Below are 17,806 nucleotides of genomic sequence, written 5' to 3'. Positions count from 1 at the left end.
ATAACACACACCTCCTGTTCTGAATTGGTGTCCGTAGATGACCAATAAGATAAAAAACAAAACAAAACAAAACAGGAACAGTGGTATGTGAAAAACTGATGAAACCCAATGCAAAGCCTTCACAAAACTTTCTTACTAATGACCATATTGTAGTTAAATATATAGAGAAAAAATAATTAAAGGCAAAAGCCAGAGTAATATTTATGTGCGAAGCGAGGACAGAAATCTTATTAGAGGATAGTAATATACTTGTTTGTTTCTCCAAGTATTTATTAATGCATGTAATTAGATAAGTAGCTTGCATTATGTTATTACATTAAATTATATTAACTACTACTAAACTTTCAGCTTTCTCAGTTTCACCAGAACCAAAACATGGGAATACGCACTGGAGTTTATACTTGGATAGTTATTACATTGCCCCTGGATTCTTATAAAAAAAAATCTAACAAAGGTAAATTCTAAATTTCTACATTTATTCTTTTTTTCTGGCTAGTATGTCTATGTTAATCCATAGAAAAATCTTGATAAAAATTTGTGAAATTTGTTACACCGATAGGGGAGAAGTTAAGGAACTTTTGGCCTAATCTGAACGTAGGTTTATTGTAACTTTAAAGCTGCATGTCCAAAATGTTAAAGCCATCTCTGACATCTCAAAATTCAATGCTTTTAGATGAGGACAATGTTACCTCCGCTTCCGCCTAACTAGATATTTTTTTTTCTTCTGGGGAAAAAATGTTGTTTAACGCCTCTTAAAAATGTGTCCAATCATCACAAAATGTGGCAAACTTAACCTTCAGAGTAAGCCAAACAGGAAGTGTGGCTCTACCTCAGCAACAACTTTGCACATTGACACATGAAGCTGTGCATGAGCAGTAACAATCACGATGTCTAAAGTAAATAGAGACATCACCAAAGGTCAATGCAGCCACCGCATTTACACATCTAGGCCTTCTCGCCGCACAAAACAAGCATCATAATTGAAATGACAAATTAATGTTAAATCCCTTTGCCTAAAGTTATCGATCTGCTTCCCTGTGATTGATTAAACAACAATTGTAGCCTCTGTCTGTGAATGTGTGAATGTGCTGCTCAATGAGTCTGATTGCTTGGTTTCTCAAGTTGTTGCTTGCAGCTTTTTAATTGTAATCTTCCAATATTATTTCAATAGAAAATGAATAAAATGTTAAACCATTGTTGAAATGAAGGAAGAGTTGCACCAGAATGAGTGTTGCTGATGTTTGGATGTTTATCTTCACTATGTATCGCACATATTGCTATCATATACTGATCATACACGTCAGCCTTAGTCCTGAGCATTAGACAGTCAGAAGATCAAACCCCCATTAGCTCTGTAAACAATCCTTTAATGTGATGACCGGAAATATACAGTATAATATATAATGCCATTAAATGAATAAATGACCCTTATTCATTAAATAAATGTCCCTCATAAATGTTGAGTTTGTGAGCCTCTGAAAGCCACATCGGCCCTGCTGTTCCTCCATCAGAGTCGCATCAGCTCTGATCCACGCACAGCTCGGATCACATTAGGTGGCTGACATTTTGCCTTCAGCTAATGGGGCTATTAAAAGAACGCAGGCTGTCTCTGTGGCTTAGCATCATGATAGAGATTAAAAGAAAGAAAACACAAAACTAACACAGCTGCACTGACTCACCCTTTTCTTTTCTATACCAACTGAGACACAGCAGCAATGGGATGGAGTTGGAGAAGGGAGGGGTAAAAAAAAACTCTTTAAACAGATGTTGTGCCACATACCACAGGCTGACGTATGCTCCACTTGCTAATGCAGTTCACACCTTATCAAGATTGAACACACGCATACACAACCCTCTCACTCTGATCACATGACATTTTAAAAGAAGAACAAACTGACCCTTTTTTATTTGATCTGTTCTTTAAATTTAAACTATTCACCTCTATGATGAGAGCAATGCTAACAATTTTTGTTAACAACATATGACTAGTGTGAACAAAGAATTCAATAAGATCCAGCATGCAAACCAAACATCATAGAGATGGTCAAGAAAAACAAAATATTACTGGGTATTTGTGTAGGCGAGCATCTGAAGGCAGCTGCATCAACCCACTGAGATATTTCACGTGATCTGACATTAAAATCGACACCACAGCACCACCTATGGGCAAGAACTGAACTGATGTTGTTGAGAATAAGGAACACAGGTGCAATTTTGTGAAATGTGAACTTAATTTAATAAGTACATCCAAAAAAAAAACAAACAACAAAAAACACAAAACAATCCAAACCTATTATGTTCTGTAAACATCATCTATTAAATTCAAATGAGAAATATGCGAGAATAAAATTATTTCTTACTTCTATACAAACACATCACACAAAAGGTATTTCCTGATTTCTTATCTATTGAATATAACGCAACACCAAATGTAGCTTTCTGATTTACCTGTACTTCTGTAAACAATGACCATGTTGGTCATGTAAACAAATAGGGGAAAAAAAGAAATCTTAAATTCCAAACAGAAATGCAAACAAGGATAGAGAGAATAGTAAAGTAAAGGGTGGGGAAAAAAATTGATAAATGATGGATCCTTAATTGTCTCGCTCTGGGCTCTTGCTTCTGCCAGGGCTTTGAGAAGGGGTTCGACTGTATGAATGAGAGAACCATGATAATGATTATAAGAACAGACCGCTGATTTAGTGTGCATGCACAAGACATAATGCCTTCCAAAAAAATGGCAAAAATCAACCTTTAACCCAACTTTTATTTGAAGAAGGAAACCTACCTTTGTTTCTGAGGTGATGCTTTAGATTTGCAAAGGCTGAGATTAAAACAAAAACGTTTCTTCGTTTTACTGAGGAATTACTCATGTGGCTTCATTTCTTTCCTTATCCTAATGGGGGGGTCAGCCTCTGGCCCATGCAAAATGATAAAGTGTGCCATGCAATACAGACAATCTGATTTTACAGTTCTTTTCAATTTTATACCTCAGCGCCGATGAATTCTAATATCTGTCTGGTGATGATTAATTTTCTGTAACATCAGCTTTGACAGTGATTCAGCTGCAAATCCCAAATGTAGATTAAGGCTATTTTTATACAGCTTATTTTCAGGGACTTGTATGGTAGACGCGATGTAATCTTCAACCTAATCATGAACTAATTAAAAGATAGATTTGGGAAATAATGTTTGTAATGGACTTAAAGTTATATTCATTCATATATACTGAAGCATATACGTGTGTGTTCTGTTGAATGGGTTTTATTTGCTGATTTGGCCTGCGGTTTTTAGTCTCTCTTCTTAAGTAGAGGAAAAAATCAGGAAACGTGAGGTGAGAAAATTAGTGTCATATTATGGTAAGCAGCTAGCCATGTTAGTTAAAGGTGGTGCCTAGACCTATAAATAAATGAAATGTCAAACAAAAAAAGAAACTTTATAACTACTATGTACAGTGAGGAAAAAAAGTATTTGAACACCCTGCTATTTTGCAAGTTCTCCCACTTAGAAATCATGGAGGGGTCGGAAATTGTCATCGTAGGTACATGTCCACTGTGAGAGACATAATCTAAAAATGTGATTTTTTAATTATTTATTTGTATGATACAGCTGCAAATAAGTATTTGAACACCTAAGAAAGTCAATGTTAATATTTGGTGCAGTAGCCTTTGTTTGCAATTACAGAGGTCAAACATTTCCTGTAGTTTTTCACCAGGTTTGCACACACTGCATGAGGGATTTTGGCCACTCCTCCACACAGATCTTCTCTAAATCAGTCAGGTTTCTGGCCTGTCGCTGAGAAACACGGAGTTTGAGCTCCCTCAAAAGATTCTCTATTGGGTTTAGGTCTGGAGACTGGCTAGGCCACGCCAGAACCTTGATATGCTTCTTACAGAGCCACTCCTTGGTTATCCTGGCTGTGTGCTTTGGGTCATTGTCATGTTGGAAGACCCAGCCTCGACCCATCTTCATTGCTCTAACTGAGGGAAGGAGGTTGTTCCCCAAAATCTCGCAATACATGGCCCCGGTCATCCTCTCCTTAATACAGTGCAGTCCCCCTGTCCCATGTGCAGAAAAACACCCCCAAAGCATGATGCTACCACCCCCATGCTTCACAGTAGGGATGGTGTTCTTGGGATGGTACTCATCATTCTTCTTCCTCCAAACACGTTTAGTGGAATTATGACCCAAAAGTTCTATTTTGGTCTCATCTGACCACATGACTTTCTCCCATGACTCCTCTGGATCATCCAAATGGTCATTGGCAAACTTAAGACGTGCCTGGACATGTGCTGGTTTAAGCAGGGGAACCTTCCGTGCCATGCATGATTTCAAACCATGACGTCTTAGTGTATTACCAACACTAACCTTGGAAACTGTGGTCCCAGCTCTATTCAGGTCATTGACCAGCTCCTCCCGTGTAGTTTTGGGCTGATTTCTCACCTTCCTTAGAATCATTGAGACCCCACGAGGTGAGATCTTGCATGGAGCCCCAGTCCGAGGGAGATTGACAGTCATGTTTAGCTTCTTCCATTTTCTAATGATTGCTCCAACAGTGGACCTTTTTTCACCAAGCTGCTTGGCAATTTCCCCGTAGCCCTTTCCAGCCTTGTGGATGTGTACAATTTTGTCTCTAGTTTCTTTGGACAGCTCTTTGGTCGTGGCCATGTTAGTAGTTGGATTCTTACTGATTGTATGGGGTGGACAGGTGTCTTTATGCAGCTAACGACCTCAAACATGTGCATCTAATTTAGGATAATAAATGTAGTGGAGGTGGACATTTTAAAGGCAGACTAATAGGTCTTTGAGGGTCAGAATTCTAGCTGATAGACAGGTGTTCAAATACTTATTTGCAGCTGTATCATACAAATAAATAGTTTAAAAATTATATATTGTGATTTCTGGATTTTTTTTTTAGATTATGTCTCTCACAGTGGACATGCACCTACGATGACAATTTCAGACCCCTAAATGATTACTAAGTGGGAGAACTTGCAAAATAGCAGGGTGTTCAAATACTTATTTTCCCCACTGTATGTGCTATATGTTCCAATTAGAAATATTATATATATAAAAAAAACAGGCTTTTCATGCCATATATGAAAAGCCTGTTGTCCGATAAGGGGTTAATCTTTCCTCCTATAACACAGCATACTTGAATGTGTAATAGAATCGCACAGGATCTAGTAGTGCGTCTAAAGACTTAGTGATCAAAGAGCACACTAATGCATTTGATTTGTGAATAAAAAAAAAGGTGGTATAAGACAAAATAGATTCATTGTGGCATTTGAATAAAATTTGAAGAGAGATTGAGCTTCTCATTAGGCAACTGAAACAATCACGTGCTCCAAATTCATACAATATAATGGCTTGTTTTTTAAATAAATAAATATTACTATCTTAAAATTATTTATGAATTAGGAGGAATAAAACACTTGAAGACATGCTGTTACAGAAAACTTTTTCGTGGTAACATTATCACCCGGCATGTCCGTTGGGTTTTATTATGCATGTCTGTTTCTGAGCATACCCTTCAATTAACATTAACTTTTGTTTATTTTCAAGGGTAATGAAATGCTTAGATTTATTTGTTTATCCCAAATCACTGCATAAATATGACAAGCTATTTGTGTTTACTGCAAAGTAGGACACGCAAAAGGTCAATATTTCTTCAAAAACAAACAGAAGTAATGCTTCTAGCATTTAAGCAGCTATATATATTCCCTGGAGTTCACCTAGCATGCAGAGGTACGCTGTTCGATCATTACAGCTCATTGCATGCATATTTTAAATCAAGGACTTCATCTCCAAGCCCAGCTAAGCATAAAGAAATGTGTCATGACAATATTGTGTGTGTGTGTGTGTGTGTGTGTGTGTGTGTGTGTGTGTGTGTGTGTGTGTGTGTGTGTGTGTGTGTGTGTGTCAGATTACCTCCTGGCTGCAGAACCAGACCGGGATCTCTCCACAGAGCCTGATCTGCATTTAGAAATCACAAAATATATAATGAAATACACAGAGTAATCAAATCTCTAAATCATCTTAACAGTACTATCTGAGGAACAGTTTGATTTGGTGGTGTATTGTACCTGCTCCTTGGATGAGAGGCAGAGCGAGAACGAGATCTGGATCGCGATCTAGACCTTAAAAAAAAAAAAAAAAAAAAAAAAAAAAAAAAAAAAAAAAAGAGAGAATATTAAATCATTCATTCATGAGATTTTTAACTTCCCTCTAAGCAATCAGTATGATCCTGATGTTGCAGAAAATTAACCAGATTTATTGTCAAGCACATTGTATCTTGAAGATGGAAGATAAAACACTGAAATGGGAAAAAGACTGATACCTAAGGCTGGATTACACTTGCTCTCAACGGCGAGTAAGCAAGATGGCTGCCGCACGTATCCTGCGGTCTTTTGAGTGTTGCTTGTGTACACCTTCAGAAATTTGTTACACTACAGTTTTTCTATTACGTTTATGTCTGTTCGAAAAAACCTCAAACCTACCACAAAAAAATACGGTTTTCTTTTAGTGAATACAATTAAATGTAAACTTTGTAAATTTAAGTGTGTCCAGGTCAACAATCACAACTTCAGCAAAATGTTTAAACAAAGCTCGCCAGCCTGTTTAATGTCACTGTGAATTGAAAAGAAAATGTACAGTTCGTCTTGTAATACAGACAAACAGATGGTCCTGGTACAGATTTTGTAGCCGATTTGATGCCGCTTTTCCTCTCAATCTACATTACATATGTATGTAGCGAGTGTGTGAACAATGCTGCTTGTCTTTCTGCTTGTGCAGTCTTCTTGTGTCGCATATTAACAGGCTTTTAGTTGCTAAAAACTTACTCTGAAATGTTACACTGGGACTCACCTAGACCTTCTGGGTGTGCCAGACCTGGACCTTCTCGGAGAGCCAGAGCGAATAGAGAAGGACCTCGACCTTGGGGGGAAAAAAAAACAAAGACAAAACACTAGCTAGTCTACAATCATGCCTGAATTACCAATGCCAAAAAACATTTCTGTTTAAGCTAAAAGTTTTTATAAATGGAGGCGGTATATTAGTGGTTAAGGTATTGCACTTTGAATCCCAAGTTTATAACTTTAAATCGCAGCCACGCCAAGCTACCAACACTTGGGCCCCTGAGCAAGGCCCTCAACCCCATAGCTGCTCACTTGTATGACCAAAATAAAAGCAAGTCACTCTGGATAAGGGCGTCTGCTAAATACTGTAAAATATGGAAATGTAAATATAAACAAATACTTTATATGTTTGGCCTTTTACAGTGACTATTTTAGAGAAAGTGTTCATAAATAAAAGGATAAGAAACTTATCAGAGGAAACAAACAAGAGCACTCTGTTAAATAAGAACAGTGCTACATTTTTACATCATGCATAACCCTAGGAATATTACAATCCATATCTTCATGATATCTGCATTGAGGTTGGCCATTATGCCAAAGTCTATAAACTGTAGAAAAATAACACAATCAGAATGTTCCAATATTAAACAACCACACCCACACACACTCACCTCCTGCCTCGGCTCCTACTGCGAGAGCGAGAGCGAGAATATCTCCTTCCACGAGAGCGTGAGCGAGAACGAGACCTGCCCAATCCGCGGAAAAGGCCACAGAGGCGGAGCCGTGGATGAAAGGATGCAATGGGAAATAAAAGGCTTTTAGTAAAGGCTTTATATAGAAACCATGAAGAAGGCATACAGAAATTACTTCTGTCTCTGAAACTGTCCCTGCACCTCTTCCTACATCTGCTTACAGCATTCTGCACCTTTGCCACTGGCCTTACCTAGCATGAACGGAAAAAAAGATACAGTATTTCAATTTAGCACTAAATTACTTACAGCAGTCAACTTTTTAAAATGTATTTCTAATTTTTTTTTTACAGGACCCCTGCATAAAGAAGGTCTTTCTCATACTTAACCAAAAAAAAAAAAAAAAAAAAAAAAAAAAAAAAAAAAAAAAGAAAGAAAAAAAAATAATACTGTGAAGACAGCTTATGATATTACACATTACGTTTGACTAATTTCAGGCAAAGAAAATCAAAATAAATAAATTAGAGAGAGAAAGAGAAAGACACATTAATTGGTACTTAAAATAAACCTTGCAAGTTTGCAGGTCGACCCTCTTTGGAACCGAGGTCTAGCAGATCTAGGCGATCTAGAAGTATCTATCATCAGTCGACCTCTGCATCTAGTCGTGTTCTTCGCTTTCTAACGATGATCGCACTGACAGCCAAATCGCTTGATTGAGACTTGATAGAAGTGTGCGAAGTGCTTTGTCTGGCGAGGTCTCGGTGCTCTCGGTATCAAAAGCGTGGGCCTGAATTGATAGTCAAATTGGCTCAGATTGCCGATCAGTCGGGTTTGGAGTTGGGGGGGACACATGCATACACACGCACTTATGTGTCCCCAAATGAAACGATTTGCTGCAGGTAGAAGTGGCAGGAGACTTAGAGAGAGTCTGGCTGGTCACGCCCTGGTCAAAGCAGGTGACCGTAAGTGTGGCATTTGCTAGAAGATTCATGAAATCGTAAAGGGTCGTGACACTCTGAATCAAACGATGAAACCTGAAAGGTTTTGACCGGGTGAGTCATTAAATAAAATCGCACACAACATTTGAGCATAATATCAACCTTGAAAGTAAAACAAACCATTGATATAGCTATATATGTATATAGTGGTTCACCGATACATTGTTTATACATATATATGGCATACATAAATTTAGTCAACTCATCACAGGTTGGCCATTATGAAGAATCACAGTTACTTTATATTTAACACCTGAGACCATTTCATTTAAATGGTGCTTTAAGTTTAATTAGAAATAATTAATTCATTAGGTAGTCAATTAAATGAGATAGTTTGTGTTTGCAATACGGGGAAGCTTATAAATGTGAGATCGGTTTCATAGGTCTGTTTTACATCATAATATTAATTACGGATAAATATTAAATAGAGACATTCTTAAAGCGTATTCAATTAAGATAAGATACTAGCCACATGCTGTCTGCTTCGCAAATTTCTACAAATCTATGTGAGCGCTTTTCAAAAACAAATCGGTCGACCACCATATGTATATACAGGTGCCAAACAAGGAGAAAATGAGAGCAACATCAGAAATTTAAACAATAAAGAGACATGTAGACACTCCTGTGTGAGAACCTAGCTCAAAGCATATAGATAATCTGAGATTATATTTACATCAAAACACAAACATTCGAATACAGTAATCCTCCGCTTGACCGCGGTTCGAATCTCGCGCCCCCCGGTTTATCGTGGAATTGCATTTGCCACATGACTAATTTGTTTGGCTGATTTTCCCGGTCTCTCACGGCTAGCACCATAGAACAAAAAATATAGTTTTTATGTTGAAAGAATGAAATTTATTATTAAAAATAGAATTATTAATAATGAAATGAAGTAAAATGTTAATACAGTACAGCACTGTATACAATAAATAGCATTTTTGGGGTGGCGTCCGTTGATCACGGTTTTTTGTTTATAAATGGCGGATTACTGTATTACTAAAAGTTTTGTACAGGTTATGTATGTAATGTATGTGCTGCATTACATATTGAGTATTCATTAATGTGTAGATGTGTTGAATTGGTGGTGGTAGATGTTCTGGCTGTTCTTTACCTGCTCCGTCTGCGGCGACTGTAGCGATGACAGTCGTACGCGTAATGCCCCTTCTCACCGCACTCATAGCAGCGGTCGTTAGGGTCGAAGGGGCGCCGAGTGGGTGGGCGGTCGTAACGGGAGCGGCGTGGCATACCTGTTGATAACTCCACACGCACACGGGTTCCACAGATCACTCTGAAAACGGAACCGAGCATAATGTACGATGATGTGTATCAAAAGGAGAACAGTTCATTTTCACTGATCACTTGGGATTCAAAATGTCAGTATATCTTGAAACTTCTGGTTCAAATAAAAGCTTATTGTCCAAGTATTTCTCTTAATATCCACATTTACATCAGATTAAAATTATGATGTTAATGATTAGGAAATGTGAGCAAAAGAATTAAAGCAAATCTTCAATACAATTAATAAAGGTAATTCATTGTATTAATGATTTGCTTTAATTATTTTAAATAAAGCCTTAATAAAGCCTATTTTTGCAGACAAAAATAAAGGCAAAGTTATTTTCATCTTTTCATACTAGACTTGTTAATTGATGATTAATAACAAACCAGTGGCTGTCAATTACTGACAAACACTATTTGCTAAATGATAAGAAAGCTGACATTTTGTTTCAGAATATTTGCTATATTTAATCATAAAAAATTACCCAGTCTGCTATAGAAGACCTTGGTTCTTTCATAACAGAACAGCTGAATGATAGTGACTTTTGCATGTTCGCACTTACTTGCCGTCGAGGCTACGGACGGCATCCTCAGCGTCTCTGGGATCATCAAACTCCACAAAGGCAAATCCTGGAGGGTTTCTGGCAATCCACACAGTTCTCAAAGGCCCATAATAACCAAAAGCCCGTTCAAGTTCGCCTTTCCCTGCACCGGTGCCCAGGTTCCCCACATAAACTTTAGTCTCTACAAAAAATATATAGATATATAAATGCTGTAGTTCAGACCAGTCTAACCTTTAAGCCTAGTCTAGATCTAGTAAGATCTAGTCTATCTAAGAGGGATCAAACATAGCTTTTCTTAAGATTTTACAATTAAAAATAAATGCAGATTAAAATTTTTCAGGGATGGAGAGTGAATCTGAGTCCTTACAGATGTTCTGACATGTAAATGTGATCATTCTGCATGACAGCCAGCTGCATGCAAATGATGAACCATGACCAAGCAATCTAATGTACATCATGTGCTCACCTTTTCTAAGTAGCAGATGTTGTCATCATGCCTAGCTCATGGTCAGATGCACAAATAAATTTAGCAACACATTTAAAACTGAGCTTTTGCAGTGCAATAACTAATAGCCATGTACAAACAAAAGTGAGCTGAAGGAAATGAACCAATCCCCATTATAACAAAGTAACAAAACAAACCAAACCTCTAAGGTTGTATGTGAACTGTACTGGCATACCTCCCTTAAGGTAGCTCAAATTCAATTTCTTTACTCACATTAACTTATAAACACAGGGGGAAAATGGCAGCCATGAGAAATTAATACAATAGAAAATTTCACACAAAACTACTATATCATTCAAACAGTGGTTCATTAAGCAAAACAGGGCCTGAATAAAAAGCACTTTCGCTCTAAAGAATATTTCTTGATATTATTCCACTAATTTAGAAGAACATGTAGTTTGTGAAAATAGTCAAGAAAAGGACTAAGGTGTAAAATTCCCTAAATCTATCAGAACTTTAATAAACCTTAAAAAACTGCAGTGTTTATGTAAATAAAAAACAGGACTCATTTGCCAGCCAATCGTTTCTAAGAACAGGATTCTCAAAAAAAGAATTAAGAGACGTGGCTACAATGTGTGTCAGTCACAGAAAAAGAGGTGTGGCCACTAAGCTCTTTGAATAAGAAAAGAAGTGTGGCTACAATGTTAGTGCAGCAAGAGGTTTGTAACGTGTTTGCAACCTAACAATGACTGTATGTCTGACAAATTCAGAGAAGGCGTCGCTAAGCCAGTTAAGTCGCAGCAAAAGAGGAATGTCGTTTTTTCCAGTAAAAGCAAACATTATTACTGCATTAATCAAGACCAAAGTCAAAGTAACAGGTGCAACAAAAGCCATTGATCGCGGTTTGATTTTGAATATCTGGAACCACTCACAAGTGGCATTTTGCCAACCCGAAAGCAACCAAGAAACTACACTGAGCCATATGGTTGGGATTTGTTAATTTGCCAAATGCCACTAAATACCAACATTTACAGCCCTCTCAAGGAAAATGATGAAAGTGTCCTGGCACTCCAGCTCCTAAAGTGCTAAAGACCCCAACCGGATTAGAACAAAACCTGGCAGCAGACATAAAGCTGTGCAGGCAGAACACAATTTCTAACCAGTGAAACAGTCTGGAGATGAATATGCCTAAGGGCTCCATCAAACTATGTGGAAAAGCAGAGCATTGAAAGACCGTCACATCACAGATTGCACCCAAGTGAGTGAAAGAAAGTCTCAGGAGGTGTTTGTGATGTGGTTCAATTCAAATAAGAGCCTCCACAGCAGGTGATGAAGCTCCTCAGAGTAACAGAACATTACAATAAAAAGGTAGGTAGGTGTCAGTAGGCTGGGTAGACACTAGCTGACACATTCTCTTCTGTTTCCTTCAAAGTTTCTTAGTAGCATGAGTGATATGCAAGTTGAGGCGAGTTTGGTGGTCCACTTGTAATCGTTAAAGGAGAAACACAGCCAAGCGCCTGGAAATCGTTCATTTTATATGAGAACTGTTCATTTTCGTCACACAAAGCAACTTTTACTGACAAGAAAATGGACTGAGAGTGGCATGCAAAATGTGGACAAAAGCTGAACTACATGTAAATGAGAAACACCACTAAACCTCACACAACTGACTGAAAACAGAGAAACATGATTGTGGTCTCATACATTTGTACGGTTTTGTACAAGCTCTCTTATCAAGTTACATATCAGACAGGCCTGGTACTAGTGCAGTAAAACTGCTATCTTGAAGTAAACAAATAAAAACAACTACTTAGACGTGAGGCGGTATTCTATATTACACATAATCTATGTCTATTTGGAAATAAACAATAAACCACTGAATTTTGTACTACTTTTGACTGAAAAGGTCATCACAGTCATCAGAGATGCGAAGGTCTGTCTGGAGGTTTAGAAGTCGATCTTTTCTGTTTGCACCAGTGTGTGACATCTTATTTTCTCTTCAACAATATTCCTAATCTGAGATATTCAATTTTCTTTTATTTACAAAGCGCTTTAAGCACTAGCTGCTGCCACAAAACAAGTTTACAAGTGTAGGTCAAGTCCAGAGGCGACAGGGGTGCGGAAAATCTCCCCGAGAGGACACAAAGAACAAAACATTACGTGTTTAATGTTTAAGTGTGAAAATGGCGCTGTATTTATAATAGAATTGCTCATAAACATTAGCGTAGCTGTTCAAAAACAATAGCTAGTTCCTATCTATTTACGACAGATAATTGATATATTTTTTTATTTTGTTATTGTTTATTTGTAATTATGTTTATGTGTATATTTATAAACATATTTAACACGTTGTGTTTATGGTTGTAGACGTTTTATTTTGTAATAGCTTATAAGCTAGCTGCACTCGAAGTCGCTTTCGGGGAGGGGGGGGAAAGAAACCGTGCGCGCGCCGCAGTCGGCCATTACACGCGCGCCATGATGCTACCCGGATATTGTTCATATTTATTTATCTATACGTTTGTCAGTAAACACGCTACGTGAGATTTCCACGCCAGCTTACCTCCTCCGTGCCGACCGTATCTGGACATCTCACTACCCAAGCACAATCTGTTGGAAAGGGAACGTTACAGAATGACAGCTGGAAACGGAACCAAATCAACGAGAAATGCGTGTCACATTGAAAAGTGTCCGTGCTTAGCTGTTTTTTTTGTAGTTGTAGTATTTGTAGTATTAGTACCCCACTGGTAATCTGCGGCTCAGAGAGTTTAAAACCTCAATATCCCACAATGCACTTCTTGGCCACGTTCAGTCTCCGATACGTTCGAGCGTCTTGGAAGCGGTGGTCGGGTTTTAACTGGTAGATTGTGATTATTATATGGATTATATAGGAAAGTTTTGCTTTTTTTCCCTATAATGTCATTAATAACTCTTCCTTTTTTCGACATTTATTTAGGAGAAATGGGCGAATGGTGCAGCATGCTGCCGCAGGAATGGATTACATTTGTGAACCAGGAGGTAAAAGTGACTACGCAGGATAAACAGCAGTATGAAGGCATTGTGTTCACGGTGGATCCTGTTTCTGGCAGGTATTTACTCTGATCTACACAGTAAGAAGAAAGTCCACTCTGAAACACGTGGATATCATTCTGCTGAACTGTTTTTAGTGATTCTAGTGCCAGTTTGATCGCTGATTTTGAATGTTTGTTATAATTGGGAGAAGTTTGTGTCTTTTGCTGATGAGGATGTCACAGGGTGTCAGTGGTGTTTAATATGAGTGAAAAATCATCACTTTCAAACTTTGGTCAAATTTTGTGGATGGCAGATAAAACATTTAGTGAGTTTTATTTCCCAGCCACGTCTAATGTATTTTATTGAAAAACTAACGCTACCCTCAGTTTTATGTCACTTCATTGAGTCAGTGGACTCTCCCACTTCTAAGGTTGAGGTGCTTTTATATTTATCACATGTACATTACAGCACAGCGAAATACTTACTTTACATATGTCAGCGATGTTAGGAAGCTGAGGTCAGCCATGATAAAGAACCCCTGGAGCACAGAAGGGGTAAAGACCCAAGAGTGGCAGCTTGGCAATACTGGGGCTTGAACCCACAACCTTCTGATCCTCCATTTGATCTTCCTATCAACCACATAACCGGGGATTCAAAAAAGAGATGTATTTTTCAGACAAGATTTCTTTTTGTGTGTGACTAATACAAATTCTTTTACCTTACCAGCATCGTTCTTGTGACCTTCGAGGAGAAAAGAAGTGCCTCTGTGAAGGTCGTCTTGGGTCACGCGGTGAAAGACGTCCAGCTCATCAAAGCAGGAGATGAAGATACAGATAGGAAAATGAAGTCTCTCTTTACACCTGCTGGTAGTCAGGAATTTAGCACCGAGGAGCTTGAAGAGCGTAAGAAGGACCTGCGAGCGTGGCTGGAGAAGAACCTCATTCCTGTTACGGATGAGGGTGACGTCCTGCGTGTGGCCAATGTTCTCTCCATCAGCGCTCCTTACGACTCTGAGCAGTGCAGTAGCAGCAATGAAATCATTCTGGCGAGAGTGCAGAGTCTGGTGGGAAGCAAGCCAGGACGAGAGCAGCAGCAGTAAGAGCTCAACTCGTCACATTGTGTCCTCTCTGTGAGAGTTCATGAAGCCCACGTGTTCCTCTTTCTACTGAGGAAGATTTCTAATGCACTGGACTTTAATTAAAACACTTGCTGCACTGACAGGCTGTTATGATTTTTTTCACTATTAAGTGTCCTAATTTACAAATCCGGATATGAATAAGTCATTCATAGGAACGTTCACACACAAGAAAATCGGCATTTATAAAAAGTTTGTTAAAATAATTTGTTTATAAGTCACTACTGTGAACCTCATTTATTAAACTCAGTCTTTTCCTTTTCCACTATTTCAATTTGTTTGGTGATGAAATAAAATTAGATCAATCTTGTAAGAAATGCTATTAAAAAGATTTGTTTAATACTGAGTAAATTTTTTTCCCATTCCACCATGAGTTTTGATGATGCTGTGATTTAAATGATTTATATTTAATTTAATAATTGTATTATTTATTTTACATATATATCCTCATCAAACCATTCAGTGGTACCTGTGAACTGGGCAGTGAACTATTTCATTACTAATATTACATTAATAAATATTTTACACAATTCTGTGTAAGTTATATGTACGGTTGTGTGTGTGTATATACACAATTATTTTACCATCAAACCTCATTGTTATGCACCTACAAAAACTCAACCATGCTGCTCTTGTCATTGCTTCAATCACATATGCGCGAGAGAGAGTGTGTGTAAGAGTAAGTGTGCACATACCAGGGCTGTAGCATCATCAGAATTAGTTCTTTAGTCCTTCCGAATCTACGCAAGTACTTTTTTTGACCGATTTTCGTCCAGTGGTTTTACTGTACCCACATTATTTATATAATAATCTCTCATTATTTTATCATATTGAACATTAGCATGACTTTCAGCACACAGTGGTAGAAACACTTTTATTCCCTTGGTTTAAGAAGGCAACCATGTTTACATACTTATTATATAACAGAAATGATTCAGAAAATAAAAGTTCTAACACAAAGGACAATCGCTTCTTTTTTTTTTTCCGTGTTTCTTGAAAGCATGAAAGTACCTCTTTGGTTGTAGGAGGGTACCTTTGACTCGTGGTACTCGAGACTACTGGCACACACATCTCTCCCCGTGGGGGGTTAAACACGAACGCAGCTCTCGTCTCCCAGTCCCTTTTTTGTTATGCACGCAATCAGGTGTGGTTAAGACAAAGGCTGAGGCAGAGGGAGTCCTATCGTTCGAGTCCTACCTGTCGTCCAGCATCACGCTGGCCAAGGTGGTCCTTGGCATTGAGGAGGCAGGCACATAGAGTCTGTGAAGAGAAATCTTTGCTTTGTAGAGTTGCTTTATTTACGAGCTGGTTCAAACTGCGCTGTAGTCTGTTGTTGTCCAGCATTAAGGTTAATGATTTGCGTATGTCTGGGGGTTTTATTCCTTTTTTTTTTTTTTAAGATGGTCCTGACTGCAGCTGTGCCGGGGGAAGAAAAGGAGGAAAGGCAGATGAAAACAAGCAATGTACAAAAAACAAAAACAACAAACAGCAAAATGAAATGAACAAACATCAGACAAGGACCAAAAAAAAAACCAGCTTTCAAAAAGACAAAACAACAACAAAAAAAACTAACAAAAATCTACAGAGACAACCTGCAGGAGTTTCACTTCATCAATAAAAAAACAAAAAAAAAAAACAATCTGAACGGTTTAAGGGCACATTTTTCATTTTATGTTCGTCTCCTCCAAAAGTCCAACACTGGCATTTCATCAGTCTTTTTTTTTGTTGTTGTTGAAAAAGTCATTGGTCTCTCTCTCCCTCTCTCTCTCTCTCTCTCTCTTTTCTTTCTCTTCTACATCTATACCTATATCTATATAGATATAGATATATATCACTTCTCATCTGCAGTCTTTAGTGTTTCCTCTTTAGGAAAGGTTGGCGTTCTCGAGAAGCGGCGGACCTTCCCGCTCCCTTTTGTACGTTTTTGGCGGCAGTTTAGGGATCGCTGTACTGTGGCGAGGGGGCAAAGGGGGTCCGGCAGCACTGTGTGGAGCGTCGCACTCGAGCACATGCAGCGCAGGAGCCGAGACCGGGAGTTTCCGGGGTCCCAGCGGTGATGGAGACGAAGGGAAAAAGTGGCTGGGTTCAGCACGGCGCCCCTGGGGGGGAGGCTGGAGGAGCAGAGGCGAGCTGGAGAACACATCAGGAGTGCGCAAGGGCTCGCGAGGAGGCAGCGAGGGCGGACTGGAGGGAGCGTCCGGCACCGAGTAACGCATTGGGTACAGTTTTCCGGTGGGCTGCCTAGGGGGGATGGCAGGGGGACTGTCCACATGTTTTGACATCATCTAAACAGACAGACAGACAGAGAGAGCGAGAGAGAGAGAGAGAAACAAAACATGAAAAAATCCAAATTTATTTGAATGTTTGCACACTGTTTCTGTTTCTCCCATATTTTACACACAATCTTTTGGTAGTAGTTATCAGGTAGTACTTTATTTTTTTCTATTGCTGTATATGTCAATTGACAAATAGCACACTAAAAAAAAAAATACTACACGGTGTAATGAGCAATTATGGTGAAGGGTGAACATGCAAGATTTGTACAAGAAATAACGAGAAAGTGTAAAATTAGTATGAGAATAAGAAACACTAATATTTTAAGATACAATTAGCTACTGTTCTTGTTAAAACTTTCAGTAGCCAAATTATGTCCTATTCAGGATTTGGTTCGTTTACGCAATTTTGCATCCGCACAGAAAATCAGAAGATTCTTCCAACAGTAAAACTGACAGACAAATGCTGATTTGGGGAAAAACAGTAGAAAATTATGGCTGTAAACTTCTCAGAGAAAAACAAAGAAAAACATCAACATGTTACAAAAGTATTAAATGA

At 38.4% G+C, this 17,806-nt stretch overlaps 2 protein-coding genes across 4 annotated transcripts in view; one reads left to right on the top strand and one right to left on the bottom strand.

Moving 5' to 3' along the window:
- Positions 1–2,212: 2,212 nt before the first annotated feature.
- Positions 2,213–17,806, bottom strand: part of sos1 (son of sevenless homolog 1) — a 57,987-nt gene continuing 42,393 nt past the window's right edge. For 2 of the 3 annotated variants that reach the window (XM_083558724.1, XM_083558725.1), the window contains one exon: positions 15,835–17,259. In XM_083558724.1, coding sequence (XP_083414850.1) covers positions 16,840–17,259 — 420 coding nt within the window. In that variant the 3' untranslated portion in view covers positions 15,835–16,839. Of the gene's footprint in view, positions 2,650–2,788; positions 2,825–5,931; positions 5,977–6,086; positions 6,141–6,867; positions 6,937–7,528; positions 7,604–9,655; positions 9,833–10,385; positions 10,567–15,834; positions 17,260–17,806 lie in introns of those variants that run through there. The other variant, XM_083558726.1, reaches the window with a different exon arrangement.
- Positions 13,495–15,170, top strand: gemin6 (gem (nuclear organelle) associated protein 6). The gene is made up of 3 exons (XM_083558811.1): positions 13,495–13,687; positions 13,784–13,916; positions 14,566–15,170. The coding sequence occupies exons 2-3, from the start codon at positions 13,789–13,791 to the stop codon at positions 14,936–14,938; spliced, it is 501 nt and encodes a 166-aa protein (XP_083414937.1). The 5' UTR covers positions 13,495–13,687; positions 13,784–13,788; the 3' UTR covers positions 14,939–15,170.

This window comes from Silurus aristotelis (assembly GCF_946808225.1).
Source record: "Silurus aristotelis genome assembly, chromosome: 13".
In the NCBI taxonomy this organism is placed as follows: domain Eukaryota; kingdom Metazoa; phylum Chordata; class Actinopteri; order Siluriformes; family Siluridae; genus Silurus; species Silurus aristotelis.
The sequence above is the reverse complement of the archived record's forward strand: the minus strand, read 5'-3'. Positions and strand labels throughout refer to the sequence as shown.

Bases quoted from the DNA above. Each gene is read 5' to 3' on its own strand.
- gemin6 (XM_083558811.1), top strand. From the start codon at position 13,789: ATGGGCGAATGGTGCAGCATGCTGCCGCAGGAATGGATTACATTTGTG. The intron at 13,917-14,565 runs GTATTTACTCTG...TTACCTTACCAG, and splicing joins GTGGATCCTGTTTCTGGCAG to CATCGTTCTTGTGACCTTCG.